The sequence below is a fragment of the Melozone crissalis genome, unplaced genomic scaffold (genome assembly GCF_028551555.1).
Source record: "Melozone crissalis strain CALT ecotype California unplaced genomic scaffold, PUWL_Pcris_2 ptg000016l_1, whole genome shotgun sequence".
NCBI classification, from domain to species: Eukaryota; Metazoa; Chordata; class Aves; order Passeriformes; family Passerellidae; genus Melozone; species Melozone crissalis.
The window spans coordinates 56848252-56875657 of record NW_026535794.1 but is presented as its reverse complement, the minus strand read 5'-3'; the positions used below and the strand labels follow the sequence as shown (position 1 = coordinate 56875657).

At 38.7% G+C, this 27406-nt stretch overlaps 1 protein-coding gene across 3 annotated transcripts in view; it reads right to left on the bottom strand.

The window, feature by feature from the left end:
• Window positions 1-27406, bottom strand: part of ADCY1 (adenylate cyclase 1) — a 149771-nt gene that overhangs the window by 70596 nt on the left and 51769 nt on the right. For all 3 annotated transcript variants that reach the window (XM_054273247.1, XM_054273248.1, XM_054273249.1), the window contains exon 3: window positions 11520-11638. In XM_054273247.1, the coding sequence (XP_054129222.1) occupies window positions 11520-11638 (119 nt within the window). The remainder of the gene's footprint in view (window positions 1-11519; window positions 11639-27406) is intronic.

Here is a 27406-nt window from a genome sequence, read left to right as displayed (position 1 = left end):
GGAAGGGGAGTGTGGATGTTATTTTATAATAATAGCCTCTGATAGCCTCTCTGCCATTTAACATCTCATCTATTGTACACATTTTACATTTTGATTGATTTTACTTTTCTATTTCCATTTTAAATATGGCAGTCAACTTTTTTTCACTGTCTAACCACACATAGAATAACAGTAATATTTCCGGCAGCACCAACAATGTCCATTTGCATAAAAAAACCCCATGGAATTGGGAGGGGATTAGGCCTTTAAGGTAATAACAATGTTATCTCATTTCCAAGGTCTAAAGCAATGAGGAACATCTAAATACATACAAACCAGAGATGTCCTGTGTTTGTGAAAACTATGTCTTAACAGGTAACAGAGCAACCATCACAACGCTAACATGTACACTAATATCAAAACCTCTTTATTAGTGAAACACAGGGAATAGGAAACAGGTTCCTATGTAATCATTCAGTTAAGAAGAAAGATGTTTTACATATGGGTACCTTAGTAGGTCAGTATGAGATCCTTGCTAATCCTTTAAACATTTAAAGAGTACTTAGTCCTCAGCACTTGATTCAAAACATTGGTCATTGTACAAAAATGTGAAGTCTGTAAAAGCACCCACAATACAGAACTGAACACACCATTGAAAATCTAGGTAAAAATAAGTAATTATTGTGTGCTGAGAGACCGATGTTCAATTATGCTTGTAAACTTTTTAATACGGTAGTTAACTACTGGTATACATTTTAAACCTTATGGAATAGGTTAGGTAATATGATCATTATTACACTTTGTGGTTTTTTTACTAAATTCCCAACTCTTTTAATACAATATTCTTAAAATATACAAAGTATAACTCTCATGTCTGGACATGGCACAGATGGGGAAATGCTGTGAGTAGAAGTTCTGCCTTTTATTAATGAAAAATCTCCTTTTTGCCACCATGAAATCTTACAATCATAGTAACTGCTGCACTTTGTTTGAAAGTAGGCTGAAATGCCAGCAACTAGACCTGATTTTGCAGCAACAGTGGTAGGAAATAGCCAGTGGAGGAGCAGGAGATTTCCCTCCCCAAAGTGCAACTGGCACTGCAAGCCTGCTGCTTCCATGGTCTGTTCTCAGGGGTGGCAGTGCTGAGGAGAGCACACAGACAGAGCTCTACTATTCAAAAAAATGGCATTGAAACTCAACAGCTGATTAGTTTTATCTTAGCTGGTCAACTGACCAACATTATCTCCTCTAACTCTTCACCCATCTGTGTCCATCTATAGCTTCTTCCCATACTACTTGTACTACAAGTATTGTGGGGCAGCACCAACACACACTCTCATTGTACTACATGAAAAAAATTAGAGTAGCATCTTGGGGTGATGGAGAAACCATCCAACTGATGCAATAAAATTTTTTACCCTTATGTTCTGCTCAGTTTTTTGGAAAGTAAAGGTCAAGAAGTCCTTTACGAGGAGATGGCAAAGTCAGTCATAGGGAATGACAACAGAAATGAGATTTGAATTCTTGCTATGGCCATGAAATCATAATGGTACTAAAGAGAGAAATTATAAGATATACAGTGCCAGAATTCCAGTCATAAACCTGAACTGTTTCCATGGCCAAATGTATTCAAATATTCTCAAAGTCTAAGTCTCCACATTGGCACTGAAATTCCCTTTCCTCTATTTTGGATATATTATTCACACAAAAATACTGAAAGCTTTAAATTTAGGCCATGTCTAACATACTCAGAAAAGTTAAAACAAAGCAGCTACAGGAATGACATCAGTGTTAAAGCACATTAATCACTCCTCCAGATATACTCATTCAAGAGCAAAGTAGTCTTGCTTCACAGTAACTTAATCTGAAATTGCTATAGAGGTTCACATCCTCAGAGAGGATTAAACTAGAGTGAAGTATTCCTCATAATTTTATGGTATACAAAGGAACACTTCATAATGATTGCCAAGTAAATTTTTTTTTAAATGTAAATGCTGGCATATATAGAAACAAGAAGTGAGAAGCTGCCAATTAACAATTGTTTCTCTTAATGACCAAAGAGGGATGAAACTCTCCCTTCTTTCATTCCACACAATTAAACAATTTGATTCTACAGAATTAATAATACCATTGGGCACTTTGGTGAAAAATCAAAAAAACCAATCTTCTTTAAACTACAACTATTAATGAAAGAAGAGAAATGAAAATTAAAAGAAATGGGGAACAAACAAATGTTGCTTCTGCTCACTCAGCACCATAATTTGCACACGATTCAAGCACTGCTCTTCCTTACAAGCGATGTGAAGATGTTGATTGGGACAGCTAGGTAGCTCTTACAGTGTTGCAGCTGGTGCTGCCTCATAACCCAGGGCTCAGCAATGCTCCATGATCTGGCATGGCACAGAGATGAGACTGACTAGACTATAGGTCTTCATATTTTCTGCTTTCCCCTTTCTAAAAATCAGGGTTATATTCCCCTATTTCCAGCCATTAGGGTCTCACTCACTTCACCTCACTGACATAACTTTTCAAATATGATAGATAGTGGCTTAGCCGCTATCTGCCAGTTCCCTCAGAGCTCACAGATGAATCTACTCAGGTTCCATGCACATTCAAGCTCCTTAGATGGTCTTGAACCTGATCCCCTCCTGCAGTGGGCTCAAGGTGTTCATTCTCTCAGTCCCTTTATTTGTCTTTTTTCACCAGGGAGGCATGGCTGGGGCACACGCTGTTGAAGAACAAGGTGTAGAAGCTGTTGAGAACCTCAGCCTAGCTGAGAAGAGAGAACTTTTTCCAGGGTAGCCAGGTCTTCTATTTCCTATTGGTGAGAGTCGAAGTTTCCCTAGTCTTTCTTTTGCTTGAAATATATCTATAGAAGCCCTTTCTGTTATCCTTAATATCCATGGCCAGACTCAATTCTATCTGGGCCTTGGCTTCCCTAACCTTTTCCTAATTTCCTGTACAATTCCTCTGTTTCCTTCCCAGGGTATCTATCCTCATTTCCTCTTCCTGAAAGATTCTTTTTTTGCTCTATGTTCTCTCAGCAACTCCTGAACCATCCATGATGGTCTCCTAGCATTTTTGCCTGATTTCCTCCATGTTGGATGAATTCTTCCTGAGCTTGGAAGAGGCGATCCTTGAAATTCAGCCAGCATTCTTGTGACCCTTTGCCATCCAGGGCTCTATCCCATGGGACTGTACTCAACAAGTCCTTGAAGAGGCCAAAGTCTGCCAGGGAAGTGAACTTGCAGTGTACCCTTCTCACTGCCTTGAGATTCTTGAATCCCCCTATGTTGTGATCACTGTAGCCAAGGCTGCCTTGGAGCACTGTATTCCCTACCAGCTCCTCCCTCTTGGTAAGCACAAGGTCCAGTACAGCACCTTCTTGCTGGCTCTCTTTAACTGCTTGTGTACAGAAATTGCTGTTGACACATTTGAGGGATTATGCCCTGCTGTGCTTTCCCTCCAACAGATATCACAGTGGTTGAAACCCCCCATGAGGACCAGGGCTTGAGACCACTTCTGTCTGCCTATGGAGGGCTTCATCCACACCATCCTCCTGATTGGGTGGCCTGTAGCAGACCCTCCTGTAACACGCCCTGTCCTTGCCCTCCCTCTACTCTTCACCAGCAAGCTCTTCTAGGAGAGATCCTTATCCTTCCGTGGAGTTCCATACACTCCAGCTGGTTATTGACACGGAGGCTACATCCCCTTCTCATGTCCCTTGCTTGTCTTTGCTAAAAAGCCTAAAACCTTCTATTTAAAAGCTCCAATCGTAGGACCCATCCCACCATGTCTCCATCATGCCCATGGTATCATATCCACACAGGCCTATGCACATCTATAGTTCCTCTTGTTTTTTTGCCATACTACTTGCATTTGTATAGTGTTGTCTGAGCCAGTACCTACATAAAGTGGACTCACTGGCTGGAGTATCTGGAATGCCTTTGCACTGTTCCAGGTATCTATTAGAGGTGTTGACACCTGAATGTCAGGACTGGAAGGGATAGGTGCCCCCATCCCCTGACTAATCTGATTTAAATCTCCCTGCACTAGTCTGACAAGTGCCTGACCCAAGATAGTTTATCTCTTTTTCTGATGAGCCCTAAAATCCCTTAGTAAACCAGGCCTGGCAAACTGAGTCTCATGGTCTGAGTAAGCAAAACCATGACTTACCGCTCCTACCAGAATCTTATCAGTAAATTCACAGGATTAGGAAGTTTGGCTAATCTGGTAAAAACTGAAATCACTTTGGTTTTTAGACAGACAAGTTGTTAGCAATTGTAAGTTGCAACAACACAATAATATTCTAATATATCCTAAGGGAAAAAATAAGCAGTCTTGAGCAGAGCTTTCTCAAATTTCTGCAGTGAACTTGATTTTAAAGTCTGTGTGATGACATTGTGTTTTAGGAGCAGTGCTGTCTTGAGTTAGAGGCTTGCTTGCTCCTACTGCTGCCTGCTTGCTTACAAAAACTGAGAGAACATATACTGAGTGTTACTGAAATGCAAGAGAGCAGCAGAACAAGACTAGTTAGAAATATTTCCTTCTGTTTGCTTTATTTGAGATGCAAGGCACACTTTTTTCACTGGTTTTCTCTCTCAAGGTAAAATGGTTACTCTTTCAGTGACTTTAAATCTCCATTGCTCCTCTAACACCTGCTCATGGATAACCTCAATAACCACTTGTTGATATGGCTACACATGGATTAGTATTGTCTTTCTTCTTCCGCACAACCATAGCAAGACTGAACATTTACTCTCCAGTCTTACTGCTCTTACTCCCATCTAGTAACAGAAGTGTAAAACTACTGGAGTTTTTAGGTTTTATTTGTGTGATTGTATTTAGTTATAATTTTTTAAATCAATTTTTAATTGATACCTAGAGTGTAGCTTAAATTCTCCCCACTAAAATTGTGGCCTGTTTTTACATAGCCACCTTCTACATTTCATAGGAAAATTAGTTTTCACAAAATTATTTTTCACAAAGCAACCCTTTTTTTTCATGAATAATATTTTATATACAAATAGATTGTTTTAGTTATCAATAAAACAAAATGATCTTAAAATAATTATAACCCAAACATTTCAAAATATGCATAATCTGAAGAAGGGGATTATGGAACTGCAAAAGTCAACAATTTCACAAATAAATTTCTTCAGAGGAGTTTAGTTTGCTGTAGAACATTTCTTGTTGCAATGTGCTTGTCCCTCTGATCTTATGATACTTCCTTCCTTCTTAATGAAATTCATCTAGATTTCTGAAAACATAAAGCTTTTAAAAGAATACTGTAATGATAGTTCTTTCAAGTAAAGTGTTACAAGGAATTACATCTACAGTTACCAATGAAGGGCTCCTGCTAAACACTACACACAGAAAACACATAAACTAACTAAAACATAAACTAAATTAAAATTGATACAAATTTTGTATGACTGCATTCCCCATAGACTACCGCAACAAAGCACATATGATAGATAATGTGTAAATATAGATTTGTAATCATTGAAATGCAGTGCTTTTCTTTTGACTGTTCATTCCACTCTTTACTTGCTAATGACACAGATAGGGAGTTAGTGCACCGTCTACAAGTTTGTGAATGACACCTAGCTGTGTGGTGTGGTTGAAAACATTGGAGGGCAGGGATGCCATCCAAAGGCACAGGATGGGCCAGAGAGATGGGCCTGTGCTAGCCCCATGAAGTTCAACAAGGTTATGTGCAAGGTTCTACACCTGGGCTGGGGCAATCCCAAACATGGATACAAATTGAGGCATTAGTAGATTAAGACCAGCACTGCTAAGGAGGGCTTGGTGGTACTGGTGGATGAAATATTGGACATGTGTCAGCCCTGTATGCTTGTGGCCCAAAAAGCCAAATGTATCTGGTTACACAGTAAAGGAAATGTGGTCAGCAGGTGGAGGGAGATGATTCTGTTCTCTCATGAGACCCCAGCTGAATTTTCAGTAAAGGAAATGTGGTCAGCAGGTGGAGGGAGATGATTCTGTTCTCTCATGAGACCCCAGCTGAATTTTCAGCACAGGAAACACATGGACTGGTCAGAGTGTTGTTGTTCAGCTGGAGGAGAGAGGGCTCCAGGGAGACATACCAGCCTTCCAGAGCCTAAAGGGGGTATACACAGAGCTGGAGATGGACTTTTTATCAGGATGTCTGCTGGTAAGACAAGTGGGAATGGTTTTAAACTAAAACTGGGTAGATTTAGAATAGATACAAGGAAGAAATTCTTCACTCGGAAGGTGGAACAGGTTTCATAGAGAAGCTGTGGATGCCTCATCTTTGGAAATATTCAAGCTTGGGCCAGTCAGGCTTTTGAGCAACCTTATGCAGTGAAAGATGAACCTGACTCAGGCACAGAGACTGGACTGGATGATCTTTAAAGGCTCCGTCCTACACAAACCATTCCATGATTTCATGATTCCAATGTTTAATGGAAGTTTCCTGAGGACTTCTTTTTCAAAGTTACCTGGACTATTTGTTTGAAACACCAACAGCTCTTTCTAACCTGTTCTATTATATAAATTCTGAAAAAAAGCCAAGCAGCAGTACAGTGAAAGGAAAGGAAACCGTATAAACAGACATTTCTCTCCTCTGTCACAGAGACAAACTGGTTCAGCACTGGCATATGAGTTACATACATCATTATCTCATACTCTTTGACAATCTGAAACATGTCTGTGTTAACAAGCCCAGAGTTATTACTCCAGGACCTTCTGTATTCCTGTTTTCTCTCACCATGATCCCTGCAGGCAGGCATAGCCAGCACCTGAACAGTGACTGCAGCCCGCAGCAGGAAACAGCTGCACCTGCTAGAATTGAGTGCAGAAAGCCTGCAGCTTGGTTTAAAAGGTTTAAGCTGCTTCCCAAGTGTGAATGTTGACAAAGCAACTCTTTTGTATGTCACTCTATGGGGCATTCAGGAGAAGTCCTGCCAAGTTACACAAGAGATTTGACAGCTTGTAGGTAGTAAATGTTCAGTTTCAACAGTATTCATTCATGTGCTTTGTGCACTTGAATAGTCCTGCTGTTTTCAATGGAGCCACTTATATAAACAAGTACTCTACAAAATAAAGAGGGGTTGTATGCCCTGGTTTTTATTTTCATTTGGGCCATTTGTTTAATTAAAGTACAACTTCCAGTAAAAATGGTATTTTAATGGCACATGGCACCTCAGAAGGTAACCTGTAGGACTCCTTTTGCCTCAAAGGTGAAACATAAAGGAAGTTTATTAATAATTTTATGTGTGACCCATTTCAATATTTAAGAAAAAAGTGCTCTCTAAAATTAAAGAGGGCTGTAAAAAAAAAAAAACAAAGGGAGGCTGTGTTTTTTACATAATAATAATTTACAAAAACTAGTTCACTGTGAAGTTCTACAAGCTCAGAAAGACTAAATACAGAAGTCTGTCCACAGGCATCACAATCACAGCTTTTTAAAATGTTGGAATGGTTAAGTTAAATTAAAAAGTTATTTATGGTCTGATGTTTTCTAAAAGACAGGATGGACCACAAATATTTGCTCATAAATATCTGCAGATTGTGTTCTGGCTTCAGATTGATTCTCAAGAACCTCTAAAATGCCACAAGGAATCTTTTTATTAGTAGCTTTGAAATCAGGCAGTGTGTTTCCTAAAATTAATATCTCTTCTTACAAAGCATCCAGTTCTATTTCATGCTTGTAAAAATAAGGCTAAATGAAACTGCTGTACCTGAGGCCCAAGAAATTTTTAGCTGTTCAATGTTCACTTTCTTTTTATCTCTTCACCATTGTTTGAGTCATAGAATGAAACAAGAAGTTGTGTGTTATTATAGGAAGCCAGCCATATAAGAATATGAGGATTCATCCATGAGTTGAAACAGGTTCATGAATATCTAGCATCCATTCCAAAAGGGTTTCCAAAGGTTTCCATACAGGGCATATATTTGAGCTGAAACTCAATTTGAAATTTTCGTAATTTTCAGGGAATTATGGGTCCACGGAGACATTCAGTCAGGACTAGTGAGTTTTTACAGTGGACACTGCACCTACATATGTGATCTGTAAATTTCTCAGCCCTGTAAGAATAAGGCAAGAAGGAAACATGAATCTTAAATTTCTTAACCTAATCTTAGAAAAAGCATGTCTCCGTGTTACAAAACATATTTCTGAGCACCACTGAAGAGCTGGTCTGTTGGGTAGCCTTTACGTGTAACTTGACATCTGGTTCCCACATCTTTCATGGTGTCCTTGTCTGGGACTACCCCAGTAAAAAACCACGTGTAGTGTAGCCTGTGTACTGGAACAGCTTGTGGACTGTATACAGATTATTTCCTTCTGATAAACCACAGATATTTTATTTGTTGTAATTATTTTATTTTTCTTATTGTTGAGTTTATTGTCCTCACTGGGCTAATGCTATATCAGATGTGTATTTGCATATCTGGTTTTGCAGAGTGCATTTGCATTAGGTTATTGGTCTTCATTTAAAACACATGCTCTTATTTCTTACCGCACAGCAATTCTGTTCAAGAACTTTACAAGGTAGCAAATGTAGTGCAGAGCTGGAAGAGCTGATCAAAGCATGACACATTCCCCTCCAGAGCACAGTGAGTTGCAGGCAGTCATTCAACAGCTATTGGGTAGTTGATAAAATATTCACCAACTAATTTATAAACCAGGGCAGTTGCCATGGTTATCTGAAATATGCCAGTACTTTTCCCTAGTCCATCATTCACTTCTTACAGAGGTATGTGTATCCCCACTGTAACGTGCTTTTCTGGGAGGAGGTAAAGAAAGTAGCTGCATCAATGTCTTTTTTACACATGTAAGATTAAATATTCTTTGCCCTCTTTTTCATGCAGCTTTTTAGAAGAATGAAAGAGATGCTTTCTGATATTTATGAAGGTATTTTTTTTGCTGTTGGTTTTTCAACAGATAAGGAATGGAAAAATCATGTAATCCACTAATTGCATCCCTGCTTTCTTCAGACTATCTTTTCTGAAGAACAGTGCTCTGATACTACCAGGTATTTGCAGGGAGAAAAAGAAAGCATTGCAAAAGGAAAAGTGCAGCTCGTTTTCTATTTTCCACTGTGTAGCTTTGGAGTTAAAAACCCCTGGAATATAGAATTATAGTGGGACTTTTTGTTGGTTTATTTTAATAGCAGCACTTTACAGAACACTTGATGTGAAGAGGACAATTCATAAGAATATAGGAATAATCTCTCAGGTTTACCTGAACTGTTTGACTGAACTGTCACTACCCAGAAGAAAAAAAAGTTGTTTTCATCTCCTTAAGAAAGTAAAGCAAGTACTTACTATCGTACTAACCATCAGCAGCCCCGCCAAAGGGATGCTGTAGTGCTATTCTTCACACTGATGTCAGGGCGGCACCTGCTGGGAATTCTCCTTCATCCTTCAGATCTACACAGTCACAAAACTTCTGGGGTGAAACTCTGGCCTGCTGGGATGTGCTGAACACAGAGTGCTGGATATTTATTGGACACAATTTCACCCCATTTTTTAATCATTATTATAATTATAGTTTCATTATTGAAATAAAAGGCAATAGAGTTTCTTATAAGTACAGATGGTGAAGGGAGGTCTGCTATTTTCAGTTCTCTTCCCTCAGGATCTTACCTGTGACATTAAAATGACCCCATCTTACTTGGTCTTCATTTGCCCCAAAAGTACCTTCTTAATGTCAGAGAATTAATTCACCTCTCCAGACAGGGTGTTTTGATTCAAAAGCTTTCATGAACTCCACGCCAAAGGACTGGATAAGCCACAAAAATTTTAGCAGTTATGTGAAAAAACATCATGTAGGAAAAAAGACTACTCCTGAGGTTGCATTTCAAAAAGATCTTGGCAAAAGAAAGGACTCAGAAGCACTATAATCTGCAAAGTAATGCTTTCTAAGATGACTCTAAACAGTGTAATGAATGCAGAGATTTGTGACACATACAAGATATAAATATACTAATCATGACATAATTATCAGTCTTACCTTGACCCTGAATATAAGGGCAACCAATAGTAGCATACATGTGTTTTATAGGACTGTGAGGACATAATTTTTAAAAACAAAAACAAGTTTTATAAGTATATTAAGGATTATGATCACCAAAGGGTCAAAGTAGCAGATATCCAAGCATCAAAACCTAGCATACATGAGACTTGATTAGAAAAGCTGACTGCAAATATACAGACTGGTTATCATTCAAAGATGGAAGACTAGCAAGAAAATGAAAAAAGTGCAAATGGTGTTGGCGAGGAGTGCAACAGAATGAAACCACGTGACATAAACAAAGGAAAGTGAAGGAGTGAGACAGCTCATTTATATTATGAATGTGTCCTTCAGGAGCTATCAAGTCAGACTTTGACAATTGAGAACTATCAGATACTGTAAACAACATCATAATTTTCAGCATCAGCTTTGGAGTAGTGCACACTTAGAACCAATTTTAAACGATTGTTAAATACCAAGTTTTGTAAGCAAACTGATGAGATTAATATTATGCAAAACTTAACCATTAAGATGAAGTAAACTACTAATTTTTAATTCAGTTATATTAAATTTTACAGTGTAAAACTGACCTAATTTGCCAGTCTTCTATCCCATCACAGACACCTCTGATTGCCTTAGTGACAGAAATGCTTTTAGTTGCAACAACTTAGTCACTAGGAAGTGTTCCTTGCATATGTCAAAGCCAGCTCAATGGGAGGTAGACTAAATCTTGAGAGAAGAAACTTAGCAGTGGAGGAGAGAGATGAAAAGGTGCTGAAATTTACTCTTTTGCTCCATGAGTACACCATGCAAATCAAGGCAGCTCTGTGGCATCATTTACTAACGCTGCACCTTGTTTAGTAAAAGGGTGACACCAACTGAACTTTTTTGCTGTTTTTGATGTGGAAGCAAGGCACTTGGCAGTAGTGTGATAAAACGCAGACAAGTTCTTTAAGGAATTTGTTCTGGAGGCAAAGAAGAATAAAAACTAAGAATGCACTTCAAGAAAAAGCAGTATGACAGCACTTGCACACAACTACTGAACTAGAGCAAGAAGTAGAACTGAACCTTAGTCAATAATCTCTGGGGGGTAACCCTCATGTGATGTGGATAAATACACATTTCTTTATGTTTGCATCACACTTTCTTTCTGTGTTTCCATGCTATTACCCAGGAAAATCTATTAATTTAAAAGGAATTAATCTTACTATCAAAAAATATAAATGTGCAAAACTAGCGTGCAGAACAAATATTCCTGCTCACCCAAAACATAATGCAGTACAAAACCAATGACTAGTCGTTTGGAAAAAGCTGTCAGTCTCCCAGCACTACTATTCTAAGACAGTTATTGATTCAGGCTTATCTCCTGAGAAGATTAAATCTTCCTAGTGCACCCATTCTTCTACTCTGTATAAATGATAAATCTTCACTTTATTGCTTGGTTTTTTACCGCTGAAACCTGAGTGCAATTATACATCACTGTCCTTGTACTAAATATTCCTAGTTCTTTAGTTTATTTCATGGACTGCATCAATCCTACCTAACATTGTCATGCCTTTGAATGTAAATCTTGTGGAAAATCCTTTCAGGTGGCTTCAGGAAGTCTTCCTTCATTTCCATTGCAACATTCCTGGGCAAAAGGCTCATCAAGAGACGTTCCTAGAAGAAAATATAAGCAACAACAGTTTTATGGTATAGTGTGTGACCATTTTTCTAAGTTTTAAACTAGCAAACCGGACAATCTTCTCTTAATCTGCTTTCTTAAAATGTCTGCTGCATAAATAATATCAACCATTTCTCTCTAACTCCTGCAAACTGTGTGGGTGTCTTCTTTTAAGTCTTCTACACTAAAAAAAAAAAAAAAAATTAAAAAACCACACCAAAAAAAAAACCAACCCAAAACTAAAAAACAAACCCCCACAACAAACCAGAAAAAGCAAACCAAAAAAGCCAGCCTCAAGAGCATATAATTGTCCATATTTTTATAATTGTCCATATTTTTTATTAACATTACAGTTCTAATAATAGCAGCTTACTTTATTCTTAGCAGCATTTTCCTGTCTGAGAAAGACTTCCCAGGATCATTTGCTATCTTTTTGTGTGTTCTTTTTCTTCGTGGATATAATGAAAGTGTTACATTACAAGGACTATGACAGCTGGTTATTAAGCAGTGAGAGTAGATGATGGATTTATCCACTGTCAAATTCAGTGGAACAGTAAGCACAGTTTTAATGGCATCTTAGCCAGTGTGGCAATGTCTTTAATGAACTGCATCAGTACAAAACCCTGGCTAAACACATCTTCTTGCTATACTCACTGAGAAATTTTTAGCTCGGGTCACTGACCTGCATAAAAAGAGTCTCTAATATTATGGATCTTGTCAGTATTGGCTATAAAAGTCCATGTAGTTTTTCCACATATTCTGACCCATTCACAGGTACCATCTGGAAAACCTGCAACTGCTGTTCTTAGGTGTTGTAAGGGGTCCATAGATACCTACTCAAGATACCTACCTACATGCATACATTCATTCATTGTATTTTCACCCAGAAAATGCTCGCCATTTAAAATGCATTTCCAAGTTTATCCATCAGACCTGCTAGTTTCAGCCATGGCAACAGTCTGAATGAATTCACATAACCACATCTGATCTGATTCAGGAATCTTGGGTTCCAGACAACAATGGATGAGGCTAGGAGCAAGGAAGGTGTACCTTTGATGGAAAAGGATTAGGTCAGTGAATAATTAAGTAAACTGGATAGATGTAAGTCCATAGGCCCTGACAGGACACATTCACAAGCTCACTGAGTGAGCTGTCAGATGCTACTATAAAGTCACTCCTAACAGCGAAACATGGTGACTGGGAGAAGTGATGCAATACTGCAGAAAGAAAATGTCACTTCTCTAGACAAGAAGGAGGATGCAGGGAACTGCAGGGCAGTCAGTTTCACCTTGGGTCCTGAAAGTGATGAAGGATCTCATCCTGGAAACCAAGGTGGTCAGACCACATGACTTCCAGAGTGCTCTTCCTGCCTCAACTATTCTGTGATTCTGTTATCTGGCTGTCAAGAACCACTGCAATGGCAGCTACAAGATGTCACAGAAGTGCATATTTTGGCCGAACCTCATCCTCCTTTTCTTTAACCAATATTAAATAAATAAGGAGCAAAAATTAACACTGAGAAGAGGGTATCAGCAAGTGCTATTATGTTGCTAACATGCCCACATTCACCAAAAAAAGCCATTAAATAATACTCAAAGTTTATTCAAAGGGTTTTTTATCTTAACAGTTTCTTCTGGAAGACACATTGAAAAAAGTAAGAAGTTAAACTTTGCAGAACTTCTCTGGCGAACTTTGGACTAAAGTTCTGTCGTGTTTGTGGTGGTCACATTGTCTTGAGGCTAAGGACTGTTAGCTAACTCTATTTCCTACTTTTCTTATATATATGTAGCAGAACATTCCTTCCTGCCACAGAAGAGCTTATCTGTTATGCCATCAGCTGGTGCATAGCTCCGGACATTCTCTCCCTCACAAGAATTGGTGGCATAGCCCAGGCTGCACAGATGTTGAGCAGTGAGTTATCTCTGGCACCAGGGAGGTGAGATCCCCAGTTGACAATAAATATCTCTTCTTGAGAGTGAGATGTAGGGAGATGAGCTAGGAATTCCCAACTGTGGGACATATTACTTTGCTAACCATAAAAGCTATAAAGCTATACAAATTTTCATGGAGGTAGAACGTCTGACACACACCCTGGAAATGTGCAGGACTTCCACAAGTTTGGATGCAAGTTCTGCAGTTACATTCCTGGGAATTGAGAGGAAGGATCCTATGTGTGCCCCATCAGCAACTGGATGGTAAGCTACATGGAATCTGATCTATGCTATTTCTTTGCCAGCTGTAATATCAGGTACTTCAGTTGTGCACTGTGGTTATCTGGTAGTAGTGTTTCTTTTGTTCATCCTGTGTAGTATGCCATCTGTTAAAGTTTTATGTCTGTTAAATTTGTGTTAAATAAATAAATAAATAATTTTGTAATAGACCTAACCTTTTACATTATTAAGAACTTGTGAGTGAGAGTGGTCTGGGCTGCAGGCTACTCCCAACAGAGCTACTGCCAGAAATCTGAGTCTAAGGCAGGGCTTACTTAAGCTCTCCTCTACATTTGTAACAATGTACACCAAGAATATGGCAAAGAATATTATGGATTTCAATATTTGTTGACACTTTACACATATAGCCATTTCCAATTAACCAAAGCATTTCACATCACTAAAAAATGGTTATTCATTCTAAATTTTATGCTGATTTAATTAAGTAAATTTATATTCCTGCAGCAGAATTGTATTTGGGTAACACAAATTTTGGGTTACAATCCAAAACAAGTGTTTTGTCCATAGTGGATCTTATGAAGCTCTGTTGACTGCAACTTGTATCCTAAAGTTGATTTACTGTGTTAAGAGAAATAAACTGAGGTTATAAAAGGAGATGACCACCTCTCAGGCAATAAAGAGCACATACAAGAGAGGAATTTGGACAGATGGTTATATTCTCTGATGCTTAAGACTGCAAAATGATGCTGGAATTTCATAAGTATTGCTCCGGGTAAGAAATTTACAAGGTCTGATAAGGATTAAATGTTCTCTGGAGTTTCTCTTGCAGTGAACACATTAAACAAGTTCTTCACCATTTTGCTGAAACGGATTAGTAAAATCTAAAACTGTTAAGGTGAGACTGGGTTTAGACTTCTGTTTCCTAGAAAGTCAAACTTAACCAGACAAAAAAGCAAACAAAAATTATACTGACAGACTCCTCCAGAGAGCAGTGCTAACTGAATAGTTCTTCTGTGGCCTGCAAACACAATTACAATACGTGAATAAAAAGCTCACAGATAATGTCTGCAGTGCATGACAAATAACATGCAATCCAGGGAAGTAATAAGAATCATTACTGTGAAGGCAGCATTGGAGAGCTGTAGGATGTAGCACCTGACTGCATTGCAAAGTGCAGATGTCAGATGTATTAAGGGCGGCTACAACAATAATGATTCTTATACATGTTAGGTTGACTATAACAAGAGCTGAAGGGAACATATGAAAATCCTCTATCATATTATGATGGCTTGCTTTTTTCATTAGAGATGAGAGTGAGATGGAGATGAGATTAGAGATTAGATTCCTCACCAAGTGAAGAAAGATGCAGTTATGGCTTTCTCAAAGGGCAGCCACTGCTGACCTTTCATATCAAGAAGGGAAACAGCAGCATGACTGTAAGCAGCATGACTGCATGATTTGTCCCTTAAGGGGAGACTGGAAAATGTAACCTGCAATGCAGAGTATCAAAACACTGAAATAAATGAAAGGCACTGTCCAGCTCTCTAGAAAGAATATAAGAAAAATCTCTCCTATTTACAGCAAAATCTCATCTATCAGTCAAAGCAGTATTGCCCTTCAGGTCAGACAAAGGAATGCTGAAGGACTCAGAGTTTTGGAGCAGCAAGAGTGAATTAATGTACACAAAATATAGCTGTTGGTAGGTTTCGGAAGGGGCTCTGCCTAGACCTTTATTCAGCAAGTCCGACAGTTTTTGTCCAGTTTTTTCATTTGCTCCCGTATGGCTGATCTGATTATAAAAATAATCTGTAAACCAGGCTAAAAGGAAAACTAGGTGTGAAGGATAGTGCATTGAATGCAACAAGTGACAGAACCAATGGAAGATCACTCACATTTATGGTGACATTCTTGCTTGAGTGGTTGTTGGCTCCAACAGGAGTGGGTGATGACAGGAAAAAATAGAAAGAGTAACACAGGGACAACTAATTAATTAGCAACACCTTTTACCAAAATAAAACACCACTCATGTTGCAAACCTTCTAATTGGTTACAAATTATTTTCTGTTGAGGTAGCCTCAACTTGTGATATATTCCTAATCACAAGGTCTAGTAGAAACAAGATGTTTCTACATTTTATTCTTTCTCAATGGTTCACAATGTTTTTTTATGATTATTACAGATGTTTTCAGAACATTACATTTTTTTCCACACAACCAACTTACACTATTTTAGGGATTGGTACTCTCTTCTCAAGCAGTAAATCTTTACTCAGCATTAAAATGATCTAAAGTGAAATCACATGCTGAAAAAAAAATACTTTCAGAGACTGTAATTGTCAGTCAATGATTTTGCATTCCCTGCAGAAATCTCACTAAAAAAAGAAAATGATAGAAAGGATATACATCTCCTTCATTCACAACACTTTATATTCCCAGTCTTGCTCTGGGATTTCAAATGCCCAATTTAGCTGCCTCTGCCAATGGTATCATCCTGATTAATAATGGTTACTGGTCTACTAATAAAGATAGCTATTTTTGAGGAAGATATTCAATTTAGAAAAACATTCCAATTTCTCTCTCCAGCAATGGAGCATCACTAGAAGACAGAGGAGGAACAAACATTCCTTTTGACTCCAAGGCAAGTCAAAATGTGCATACCAAATGAATTAGGAATTGCTCAGTGTTACATTGGCCCTATTCAACAACTAGTACCATTATGCACGTGACAAAGAATGAAAATATGCCAAGGCAGAGAAATGGATAAGAAAAAAGTGTTTCCCATTGTTAATGGACAAAAATACCCTATGTTACTGCTTAGAACATCCTCAACCCTATTTACAAGTACATAACCCTGGACTACAACTTTCTTTTTGGGTTGGACCCAAGAAAAAACTTTAAGAATTATTCAAGACTTGAGTAGACAAAGTCACAGTTGACCAGACCTGGTGTCGCTGGCAGTCCTGCTTTGAAGGAATGGCTGGGCTCGATGGTGTCCAGAGGCCTGCTTTGACCACTGTGTATCCAGGTGTCTCCTTTGGTACACAAGGACCAGGAGAGGCAGGTGCCTGAAGCCTCCTGGGAAGCCCTGAAGCCTTCTTGCTATCTCATCACACACAGATGGGTCTTCTAAAACAGAAGAGGAGCTCAAGGCTCAGCACTCTCTAGGGGTTGTGTGATTTCTCATTTCTGAGAAAGGAGATGAAAGAAGCAAGCAGACACTATTGAAGAAAAAATCCCCATCATCTGCATGCTCTACTCTGCCCCAACACTCTCTTCAGATTTCTCCAGTTTGGAGGCTTCTCGCCCCAATTCTCTCTTCTATCCCCATCCCTGCCCTGGACAATGCCTCTCCCACAGGCATCCCAGTTCTGCTTTCCCAGCTCTGCTTTTATGGGAGTCCCCAGTACATATTCCTAATACATTTCTCGTGCCTGCCTCCAAAAGAAGATGCCTGTCCTCTCCCATTTTGAAAATCATACTCTTTTCTCATGTTACTTCTCATTCCAAACACTTATAAGTTACTCAAAGTCCTTTAAAATTTTCACCTTGATTTAGAATCATTCCATGCAGTTGTCCAAATATTACGCAGTTATTCATATTGTACAAAATGAATTTTTTTACATTTGTATGGGAAATGACTCTGATACATTTTTGAATTCTTTCAGGAAGCTGTAAATGAGTCCATACTCCCTTCATCAGAAAAGAAGGCTCAAAAGCACATGAATATCTTAAATGTTCCTAGCCAGCATTCTCACAAATTTCTATCAAAAAACTTGCTGTGCTTCCCCATGCTAAGTTGTATTCCTGTATTTTATCATGTGAGATATAAAGAAAACAAAATGGAAATACTATTTATAGTCAGAGCAGACTACTTTATCAAAAGAAACAGCTGTCATTTTCTTCTGAGATAAGCAACCAAGCTGAGAGAAGCAACCAAGGGAACTGTTGGACTGAGGATTGAGAAGGATTGAGAAACATGCAAAGTAATACAGTTTTCTACATGGCCCTTTCACAGCCTGCAGCATTGCCTCAGAGCTGCAGGCTGTGGAAGGGCCATGTAGAAAACTGTATTACTTTGCATGTTTCTCAATCCCATGAGAGCAGGGCTGTAATGCATAGAGCTCCATCTCTTTCAGCCAGCTTCATTAAATTCCTCCTGAACTGCTCCTTCCAGCCAGCAAGCTGGCACTGCCTTCACTCGTCAGGGAGTCTGAGCCCCACACCTGGATGGCAGAGAGCTCTGTCTAGTGGAACTTGCTCTAAATGGGACTTGGAGGTTACCAATTTCATGCTGGGGAAAGCAATAAGTCTGCATGGCACTCCAGATCCTGGTCCTTTTTCACCCTCCCTAGGACTGAATCACATTATTCAGGATAGTCTTCATGCCCATGTCATATTACCTTTTTTTTTGCATTTTCATAGCAACTTTAGGAACGAAGAAAGTAAAAAAAATTAACGTGACAAAACCAGGTTTACATATTTGTTTCTTGGCTGATAAAACATGAATATTTTTGTTTTCTATAGTAACTGTCCAACAATGATGACAAATAGGAAAAGGACCTCAAAAAATAAGGAGATTTTGATCATCTACTCTACAAAATTCCTTTACAATATGGAACATGAAATCTAACCCAACAATTTTTGCAATCTATCACAGATCTTCTTTTGTTATTGCTATACTTAAGAGGAAAGTGCCATCATATTTTAACACAAAATTTTCTCCCTAGAGAAGACAAGCATCAGACATGCATGTAAAACATTAATGAGACTGTTTCAGAGTCAACTCATCTATATAATTTTGAGATTCAGTTTCTAGTTAGTCAGCAGGAACTCCAAAATACATCCTAAATATTACCACCTGCTACCTAATATGACCATGGTACCATGCTCAATTTTGTACAATTTTAAAAGCTACATCTTAGTGGGTTCACAATCTCTGTCACCTGTACATTACACTTCAGAGCCATTTTAATTCACTCTAAGGAAAAACAAAAAAAGGAGAGTGAAAAGAAGCTTAATGCAATGCATGGAAGAATGATTTTGTGTCGACTACTAGGATTCATTTATATTTTTGTAAGTTGGAAAACAAAGGCAACAGATTTCATTAGTGAACTATTGGAAATTCAGCTATGCTATGCCCTTTCTTCCATCTAAGTACATGAAGTAGCACTGTTAAAGACGGTGAACTTCCAGACGCCACAAGGTGGCAATGTTTCAGAACAGTCCCGAGATTTCTTGGAAAATCCTATTTATCAGCAAGTCATTGCTACAACCGTAATCATAAAGGACCGTCCCTAAAAGACCAGATACCTAATGCACAGGTTTTGAGTAATAAGAGAATGGTTAACAACACAGTTATGGCAGATGACCAATACACAGTTATGGCACGATGCATTCAGTCTGAGTACACCTATACCAGATCAACTTGACATCTTTCTATGGTTAAGTGATTATTTTTGTTTAAATAAAGGAAAGGAAGGATTCACCAGAACAATAGTGTTTAATGAGGCATTGGTAGTTTCCACATGGAACATTGTTAGTCGCAATGGAGATGGTAAAGCCTTGGGAAAGAAAGGAGAACATGATGTCTTGGCTAAAATGGAAGACAATGGGCTGCAGAAACATTGGTATGGAGAGTGGGCATAAGGAAACCATAAAACTGCTAGAATGTACAAAGTCCATAAGACAGCATTCAAGAAGTAGCATGATAAGAATGAGAAAAACTTGGTAACACATTGTACTTTGTAGGTACCATCCACAAAAACGCAAGCTAAATAAGTGTAAGGGATTGAAGTGGTTAATAAAAAATTGCTATGAAGGCATTTTACCTATTATAGTAAAAACTGTATAAAGAAGCTAGAACCACAGAAGCCCACCCCTCCTTGAAGATGCCTTTGGACTGTGACAGCTGTCCAGATAAGATAAAGGGGACACTACTGTTTAGTCATCTCAGGCTGAGGGAGAAGAATGCATCCACAAGAAAGGCAACACAGCAGCTGCACTGAGAATCATCTCTCTTTTTGAGTTTGGGTTGGGGGACTCCTCCTGCAACTGAGGGTGAAGGAAGAGGTGTGTGGCATAACCTCTGCTCAGAAGGCACTGAATACCCATCCTCCCTTATACAAATCAGCCCAGCTGTGAAACCTCCAACCCCACAGGCCACATCCACAAGACACTCACATAAGAGGCAATTGAAGGGTGTCACAATCCATCAAAGACCCTCCCCCAAGGTGCTCCCCAGACTTATTCCTGAGACCCTGCACCACAGTACTGTACGTGATGCAAAGTGATGCAACATATCCAGAGTCTGCTGCAAGAGACTGCATCAAGCTTCCCCCCACAGAGGGGAGGTACCTGGGCATTACCACCTGGTCTGGGCATATCTTTATTCATCGGATTCTATGCTTTTCAGAGGGACCTTCACCACCAAGAAGAACAGCTAGAGAGGATCAATGGGACGATGGTGGGATCCAGAGAGTGGTGGTATTTTCTTTTTTCTGTCTCTGTTATTTCTGTCCCCCCCCACCTCTTCTCTATTTCTTTGTCTTCCTTTCTCTCTCTCCCTCTCTGTGTCTCTCTTTCTCATATTTGCTATCAAATAAAATCCATACTATTTACTTTGACATTTATTTGTACCTTAATTCAGGCAGAAGAATTTCTAATAATTTTAAAACTGGACAGTAACAATGAGTTGGAAACCTCTGCATGTAAAGAAACCCCAGGTACTCCCCGATCAAAGAATATGTATATGACACTATCCTAAAAAGGCAAGTGTGATTCCTGAAAGAACGAGAAGATTCATAGAAGGCAAAGTTGAGATCAACTCCACAAATCTTGTTCAAATAGGAACAAGAGCTGAGAAAGGTTATGAGAATAAACAAGAAAACTGAAAACATAAAGAGCACAAGCTGTCTTCCTAGTTATCCTCATATCTATTAAATCAGAGTGCTTTAAAAATACATCAATAAAGATTAATCATCAGAAAGGCTAGCTAACAGTTGATATCAGATACAAACTGGCAATGAATAAATTATGCAGTATCCAAACTACTGCTAGTCTTTTTACTTTCACCTTTTATCATTAACATTTACTCCCTCTGAAAAGTCACTGGCAATATCCAATAGGTCTACAAAACTATTATAGAAACTTGACAGGACAAAGTTTATACTCATTTCAGTTAATAGAAATCTTCCTACTGGAAGTGAACTTGAGAGAGAGGAACAAAATAGCACCTTTATAGTTAAGGCATAACTTGAAAGCTTCCTTATGCTTGGCCGGAAAGAAGGAAAAGCGTTTCTGCAGTACATTGCCAGGGACATTTCTCAACTCCAGCAGTGTTAGCTTAACAAATATCTTTGTTTCAATCGTGCTTCAGTAGGATTTTAATAAGTAGGTTCTTTAGGATATATCAATGAAGATGAGACTTTGTGTGGCACAGAAGAGCCACTGAACATACTTTTCTAAATCTTCCTATGTGGAAAGAAAACATTTTTCCCCCTGTCCTGCAGAGTCAGGAAGACTCTTTTTCATCGTCCAGTGAAAAGATCCCTTCATGGTAGCACTTGACTGTATGCAAAGGTAGGTGGAGTATATATGTTAAAAACAAAAAAGGCACACTTAAAGCATAAATTCAAAAATTATTATTTATTCTTCTATATTAATTATAAATTATAATTTATTATTGAAAATATTTTCTGATTAAAATAAAGAGAGGTCTTAAAAATTATCACAAAGGGCACCAATCATCTGCTAATGTCATGAGCAGAGGGAACACAGAAGCCCTAATTGCAATTCCTAAGCTGGCCTGCAAATGGGACATCTGTGAGCTCAGATTTTCTAGAGGCTTAAGTGCCACACACTGTCCTGTGTTCCATCATGAACAGGACTGGGACAACAATCCTGTTATTGTATTTCTTCTTCCAAAATTTAGGCAGAGGGACTCACAAAGCAGCATCAGCTTTACCAATGCTACCCCTTCCACGGTAAATGGAAGAGTAGACAAATTTTTACTGGCTTGCTCATGGTGTACTAAGTTTCATCTACAGTTACAACAGCACATCTTTCCATTCCACAGCCATGTCTGGTTTGTTCCACCAATGTAACATTGAAAATCTTGATTAGGCAAGGATACATTCCGCAGGAAGGGAATGTCAGAGAGCTTAACCTTCGGCAAGACGGACACATCCCCCTCTTCTGCCCTCATTAAGGCTCCAACCCTCAACTAGTGGAATTTTTCTTGAAGAACATGCTACATGTTACAGCTCAAGTTGGTTCTGGGACTGTGTCATTCTTTAATTTTCCTCCATCCCATGAGTGTTGCATATAGGTAAAGCCTTATAAAATAAGAACCTTGGTTACCCTTGTAAAATCATGGCTCAGGCCTTCTACTTCAGCGAAGTACAGCTAATAGCCTAACTTTCCCGTGAGAAAGTAATATGCACCTGTAAAAATAGAGTCTTCTAACTGTGGGAATGATTCTGTACCCTCGAAAAAAGAATGTAAACATCAATAAAGAGGAAAGCTTTGACAGTCACATACACTAGCAACTACTAACCAATGAACTGAATTGCCATAAGTAAATAACCAATTAGAGTGAAACACAATGCCTTTAGCGAATTATATAAATATGAGCTGTGAAGAATAAAGATTGGCTGTTGTGGATGACTTGTGGGTTTCTACTGCGACACATGAGTTATGACATTCTCCTTCCCTGCTCTCCTCCAAAACCCACATATCTCCACCAACTCTACATAGATATGCGGCTAATCTCTGTGATCTCCTCTGGCACCTGGTTGAGAAATGGAGCCAACACAGGGAAGCAGCAAGAGAAAGACTACTAACACTTCAGTCTTCTGTTCTTGCTGGAGCCAACGCAATCTGTAGCTGAGAGTCCAGAATTAATGGAACTTTGAGGACACAGTGCTATGCTAGTACCAATGGTTCACACAACTGCTACTGTCTAATACAGCATCACACACTTTCATTTAGAGTTGCGGCAGCGACTCATTATCAGCACGTGCTCTTTTTTAGTACAGATCTCTGCTGGTGGCAGAAAAAGCATGAAATCTTCAGGTGAGATAAGTTTTTTGATTGCTACTGGTAAGTACTGAGCCCACTAGTGGGGTGTAAGCAAACTAAGGAATGAAAAAACCCCAGGAACCTGAAGTCAATAAAAGTAATTTTAGAACCTAAGAAATACCTATTCCATGGCAAGCAGTTAGCATTTCCTTTTTCAAAGACTGTAAATGCCTTTACTATAGCAATAGGAAAGAAAATCATAGCATAAAACAATAAAATGGAATGGATGTCTGAATCTCCAAAGACTAAGATATAAATATGGTTTGCTTTGAAAAATCTAGATGTTTTTCTAATTTATATTAGAAAAATCTAAAAGCTTTTGTCCTTTGCTTCATTTTGTCTTTCTACAGAGCAAGGAAGCAAGACTAACCCATAGGAGAAAATCTCATTGCCTTCCAGAGTAGAAGAACAACGACCAATCAGTAATATGCTAAGGAAGCAAAGAATGTATTCACATACTTAAAATAGCAAGTGTGACTCCGATTTAATTCATTTTTTCCTTGTCAAACTGGGAAATTCCTAATCAAATGTGAATGAAGGAGAGCTAAACTCCAAATGAAATAAGTTTGTACTGAAGAGGTAATGGGGAACAGAATCTTTGGAAAGAATTTAGATCACATGAAAGACAGAACTTCATTTAGTATGGCAAACCTGACAAAAATACTACCTTAGAATGTATTTCTTTTGCCAGTTAATGGAGTGTAATCTAGCTATTTTCCTCCCTGGACAGGTGGCCAAAGGAAACAGGAAAAAAAAATCCATAAGAATACGTGTGCCAGCAGCATATACTTTTTCATATATTGGAATGAAAGTAAAGTGCCCAGCTTAGTATTCTGTTCAAGGAGATAATCTGTGCTCAAGTGGTAACATATAATTTGCAAACTGCACATGTGGTGGTGCCAGCTGCTGTGACATGAAACACCTAGGCGACAAAACAGTTTATGGTCTATGGTGGAACTACCCTGTGTTTGAAGACTGGCACAGGGAAAGTGTCAAATTTGTGTAACATGTTAGATAACTTATTTATTACAGTCAAGACTGTTCTAGAAGTGAAAAACAATAAAAATACATGCAAGAGAACTTTTCTAATGACATTTTAAAGTTTTCTATGAATTCCTGCTGCTGAGGGAAGAAAATCAGTATTCACTATTGAGGTTGCTTTACTTCATACTGTGGCATCCTACTAAAATGCATAACAATATTGTAGTAGTGTTTATACCACACTTCTGTCATGGATATTACTCTAAATTTAGAAATCAACTCTAAGAGACTCTTTTGAATTATTTGTCTTACAGTTGAACTTCAGAATCTGATGCACTATAGCCAGTGTGCCTAATTATGATAATTTGCCTTGGCAATTGTCATCCATGGTGCTATCTGCTGAAAACTGTTATCTGCTTAAGACTGCATGGTTGTGTGTCTTTAGTCATCTAATAAAGACAGGTTTGTGTGAGCCTGTTCACCCTTCCTCCTTTGTCTCTCTAATTGAAGCTACACAATGCAAGTAGGAAAAATAAACTGAAAAATTCAGAGTAAAACACTAGCATATTTGATTGACAGGTGCTTGAAAGAGAACATATTATAAATTTTTCATTATTTATTCCGAAATTCCTAACAGCCAAAGTATTAACAGGTTTAGAATTATATAACTACCAATTTTTAAGTTATCAATTTATTGCAAAATCATCTAGATTGGAAAAGGCCTCTGAGATTACCAAGTCCAACCTCTGGCCAGGCACTCCCTTGTCAACAAAACCATGGCACTGAGTGCCACATACAATTGGTTTGTTTGAACACATCCAATGATGGAGACTCCATCACCTCCCTGGGCAGCCCATAACTATGCTTGACAGTCCTTTCCATGAAGAAATTCTTCCTAAGGTCCAACCTGAACCTCCCTTGGTAGAGTTTGAGGCCATGTCCTCTTATCACTTGTTACCTGGGAGAAGAGACTGACCCCCACCTGGCTACAACCTCTTTTCATGCAGTTGTAGAGATCAATACAATCCCTCTGAGCCTCTTTTTCTCCAAGCTAAACAACCCCACCTCTCTCAACACCTCCTTACAGGACTTACTCTCCAGACCCATCCCCAGCTTAACTGCCCTTCTCCGGACACGCTCCAGCCCCTCAATGCCTTTCTTGTAGTGAGGAGCCCAAAACTGAACACAGGATTCGAAATGTGGCCTGACCAGTGCCCAGTACCTGGGGACAATCACTTCCCCGATCGTGCTGGCCACTCTATTGCTGATACAGGCCAGGATGCCACTGATATCTTGTGACAAAAAATGGAATGGCTGATAACCAATTTAATTTACATATTTAATTTGCTTTCTTTTTACACAGAATTATAGAGTTAATTTTCTTCACAGTGGCTAGTAGGGTGCTGTGTTTTGGATTTGTGCTGAAAACAGCATTGATAACACAGGGATGTTTCAGTTATTGCTGATCAAAGTTTACTCAGAGCCAAGGGATTTTCTGCCTCTCACATCATCCTGCCAGTGAGGAGGCTTCATATGCACAAGAATCTGGGCGGGGCCAGAGCCAGGACACCTGACCCCAACTAACCAAAGGGATTTTCCATAACATATGGTGTCATGCTCAGCATAGAAACTGTTAGAAAAAAAGAGGAAGGAGGATGATATTCATAGTCATGGAATTTGTCTTCTCTAGTGACCATTGCATTTGACGAAACTCTGCTTTCCCAAGCATGGCTGAACACCAATCTGCCAATGGGAAGCAGTGACTTAATTTCTTGTTTTGTTTTGCTTGCATGCATAGCTTTTGCTTTAGCTGTTGAAGTGTCTTTGTGTCAATCCATGAACTTTCTCACCTTTGTTCTTTCTATTCTTTCCCCCATCCCACCATGGAGAGAGAGAAGGAGGAAAGAGCTATGTGCTGCTTAGCTGTGCTTGGGATTAAACTACAACATTTACTAACATCAGAAAATTTTCAAGGGATGAAATAAAGTTCAACCAAATAGTTATAGTAATGACCTAGACTGTTCTTATATGTTGTTTTTTAAAATGTTTTTATAGACTTTCCTTAAGTTTTATTTTGTAAAATAAAGGCATGAAGCTAGTGTAATAAAATTACAAGGTAACTAAAATATATGAACTTTATATGATTTACAAATATGTGTTTTTATTCTATGTTACCCATTTTGTTATTTATGTTACACTTTGAAATCACAAGTCTAGTAGCAAGGTGCATCTCTCTCTTATCCTACTGCTGTGCAGCCCTAAGTTGTGGTGTCCTCTTTTAACCACTCCCAAAGAAAAAACCTCATCTTCTGTTTTAACAAAGAGCTCAGGATAGAAAGGTTGAACTGCCCTTGGATATGCCTGTTACTATTAGGTTTTACTGCCTGTAGGTTAAAGGGTTAGACTACAAGCCTCACTTTTACTTGGCCAAAGTCAGATAAGAGGAGTCATGGTGGTATGCCAAGCAGTGTAGCTTCTTGCACTAGCTGGATTCAGATAAGATGTTCATTCTGCAAACCAAGAGGCGCAACAGATCTGTAAAATTAAAACACATTTATTTGTTTGCTGTACCTTTCCTTGCAGGAGGTTACAAGCAACTCCGAATGACTTCAGGTTTAAGCTAAAGCCTTAATCTATTTAATCTGAGTAGTCCTCAGTTTTATTATTTGCTCTGTGAAGGATAGACACGTGCACGATTATTGCAGGACTGGAGACTAACAGGTGCTGGTCAGTAGAAAGCTTCTGGGCAATTATTGCTTCGTGGGAGACAGAAATGTGCCTCCATATCTCTTTTTACCTGAGAAAGGCAGAAGATGGACCAGGGATGCCATGTATTTCTTTTCTGTGTAAGGATCAAAGCAGCCAAATGGGGCAAACGAAGCAGACACCAAGATAATTTCTAATCTCTGATTTGGCTAAGAGACACTGGTGGTCAGCCTGCACAAGTGGGCCTGAAGTCCAGTAGTTCAAACTGACAGCCTGAAATTGCAACACTCCTTATTTCTTTTTCTGCCTGATCCTAGTAAAGAACAAATAGATTTTTGAAGATAGAATTTCCTGTGTAAGACTGTAATTTTATGATGGAATAGATACAATTTTAAGCTGTTCTGCAACATAGAACATAGTAGCAATGTTGTACAGGCTCACCCTGATAGCTAAAATTAGTCCACCTATATTTTTCAAAGATCATACTGGCTAGCTTTTGCAGAGGACCAAGTATCGCCACATACCTTGCACTTTGTGCAAAACCAGTATCACTTCCCTGCTGCATCATTTGACAAGAATATGGTTTTGCATCCACACATGATCCATGTGAAATTTTTGCTGCAGGGTGATTTGCTGATGCATTCTGCCAGTATGAATGGTTACAGAAACAAGGACTGTATTAATGATAGATTTCATATATTATTCTGCACTGAAAAAAAAATTCCAATATTCTGAGAACAAAAAGTATGGGAAACATGAGGAGAACCTGATAAGCGTGATGTCAGGCACTCTAGAAATTACTTCTGCCTGGGGCTGTGCAAATAAAAAA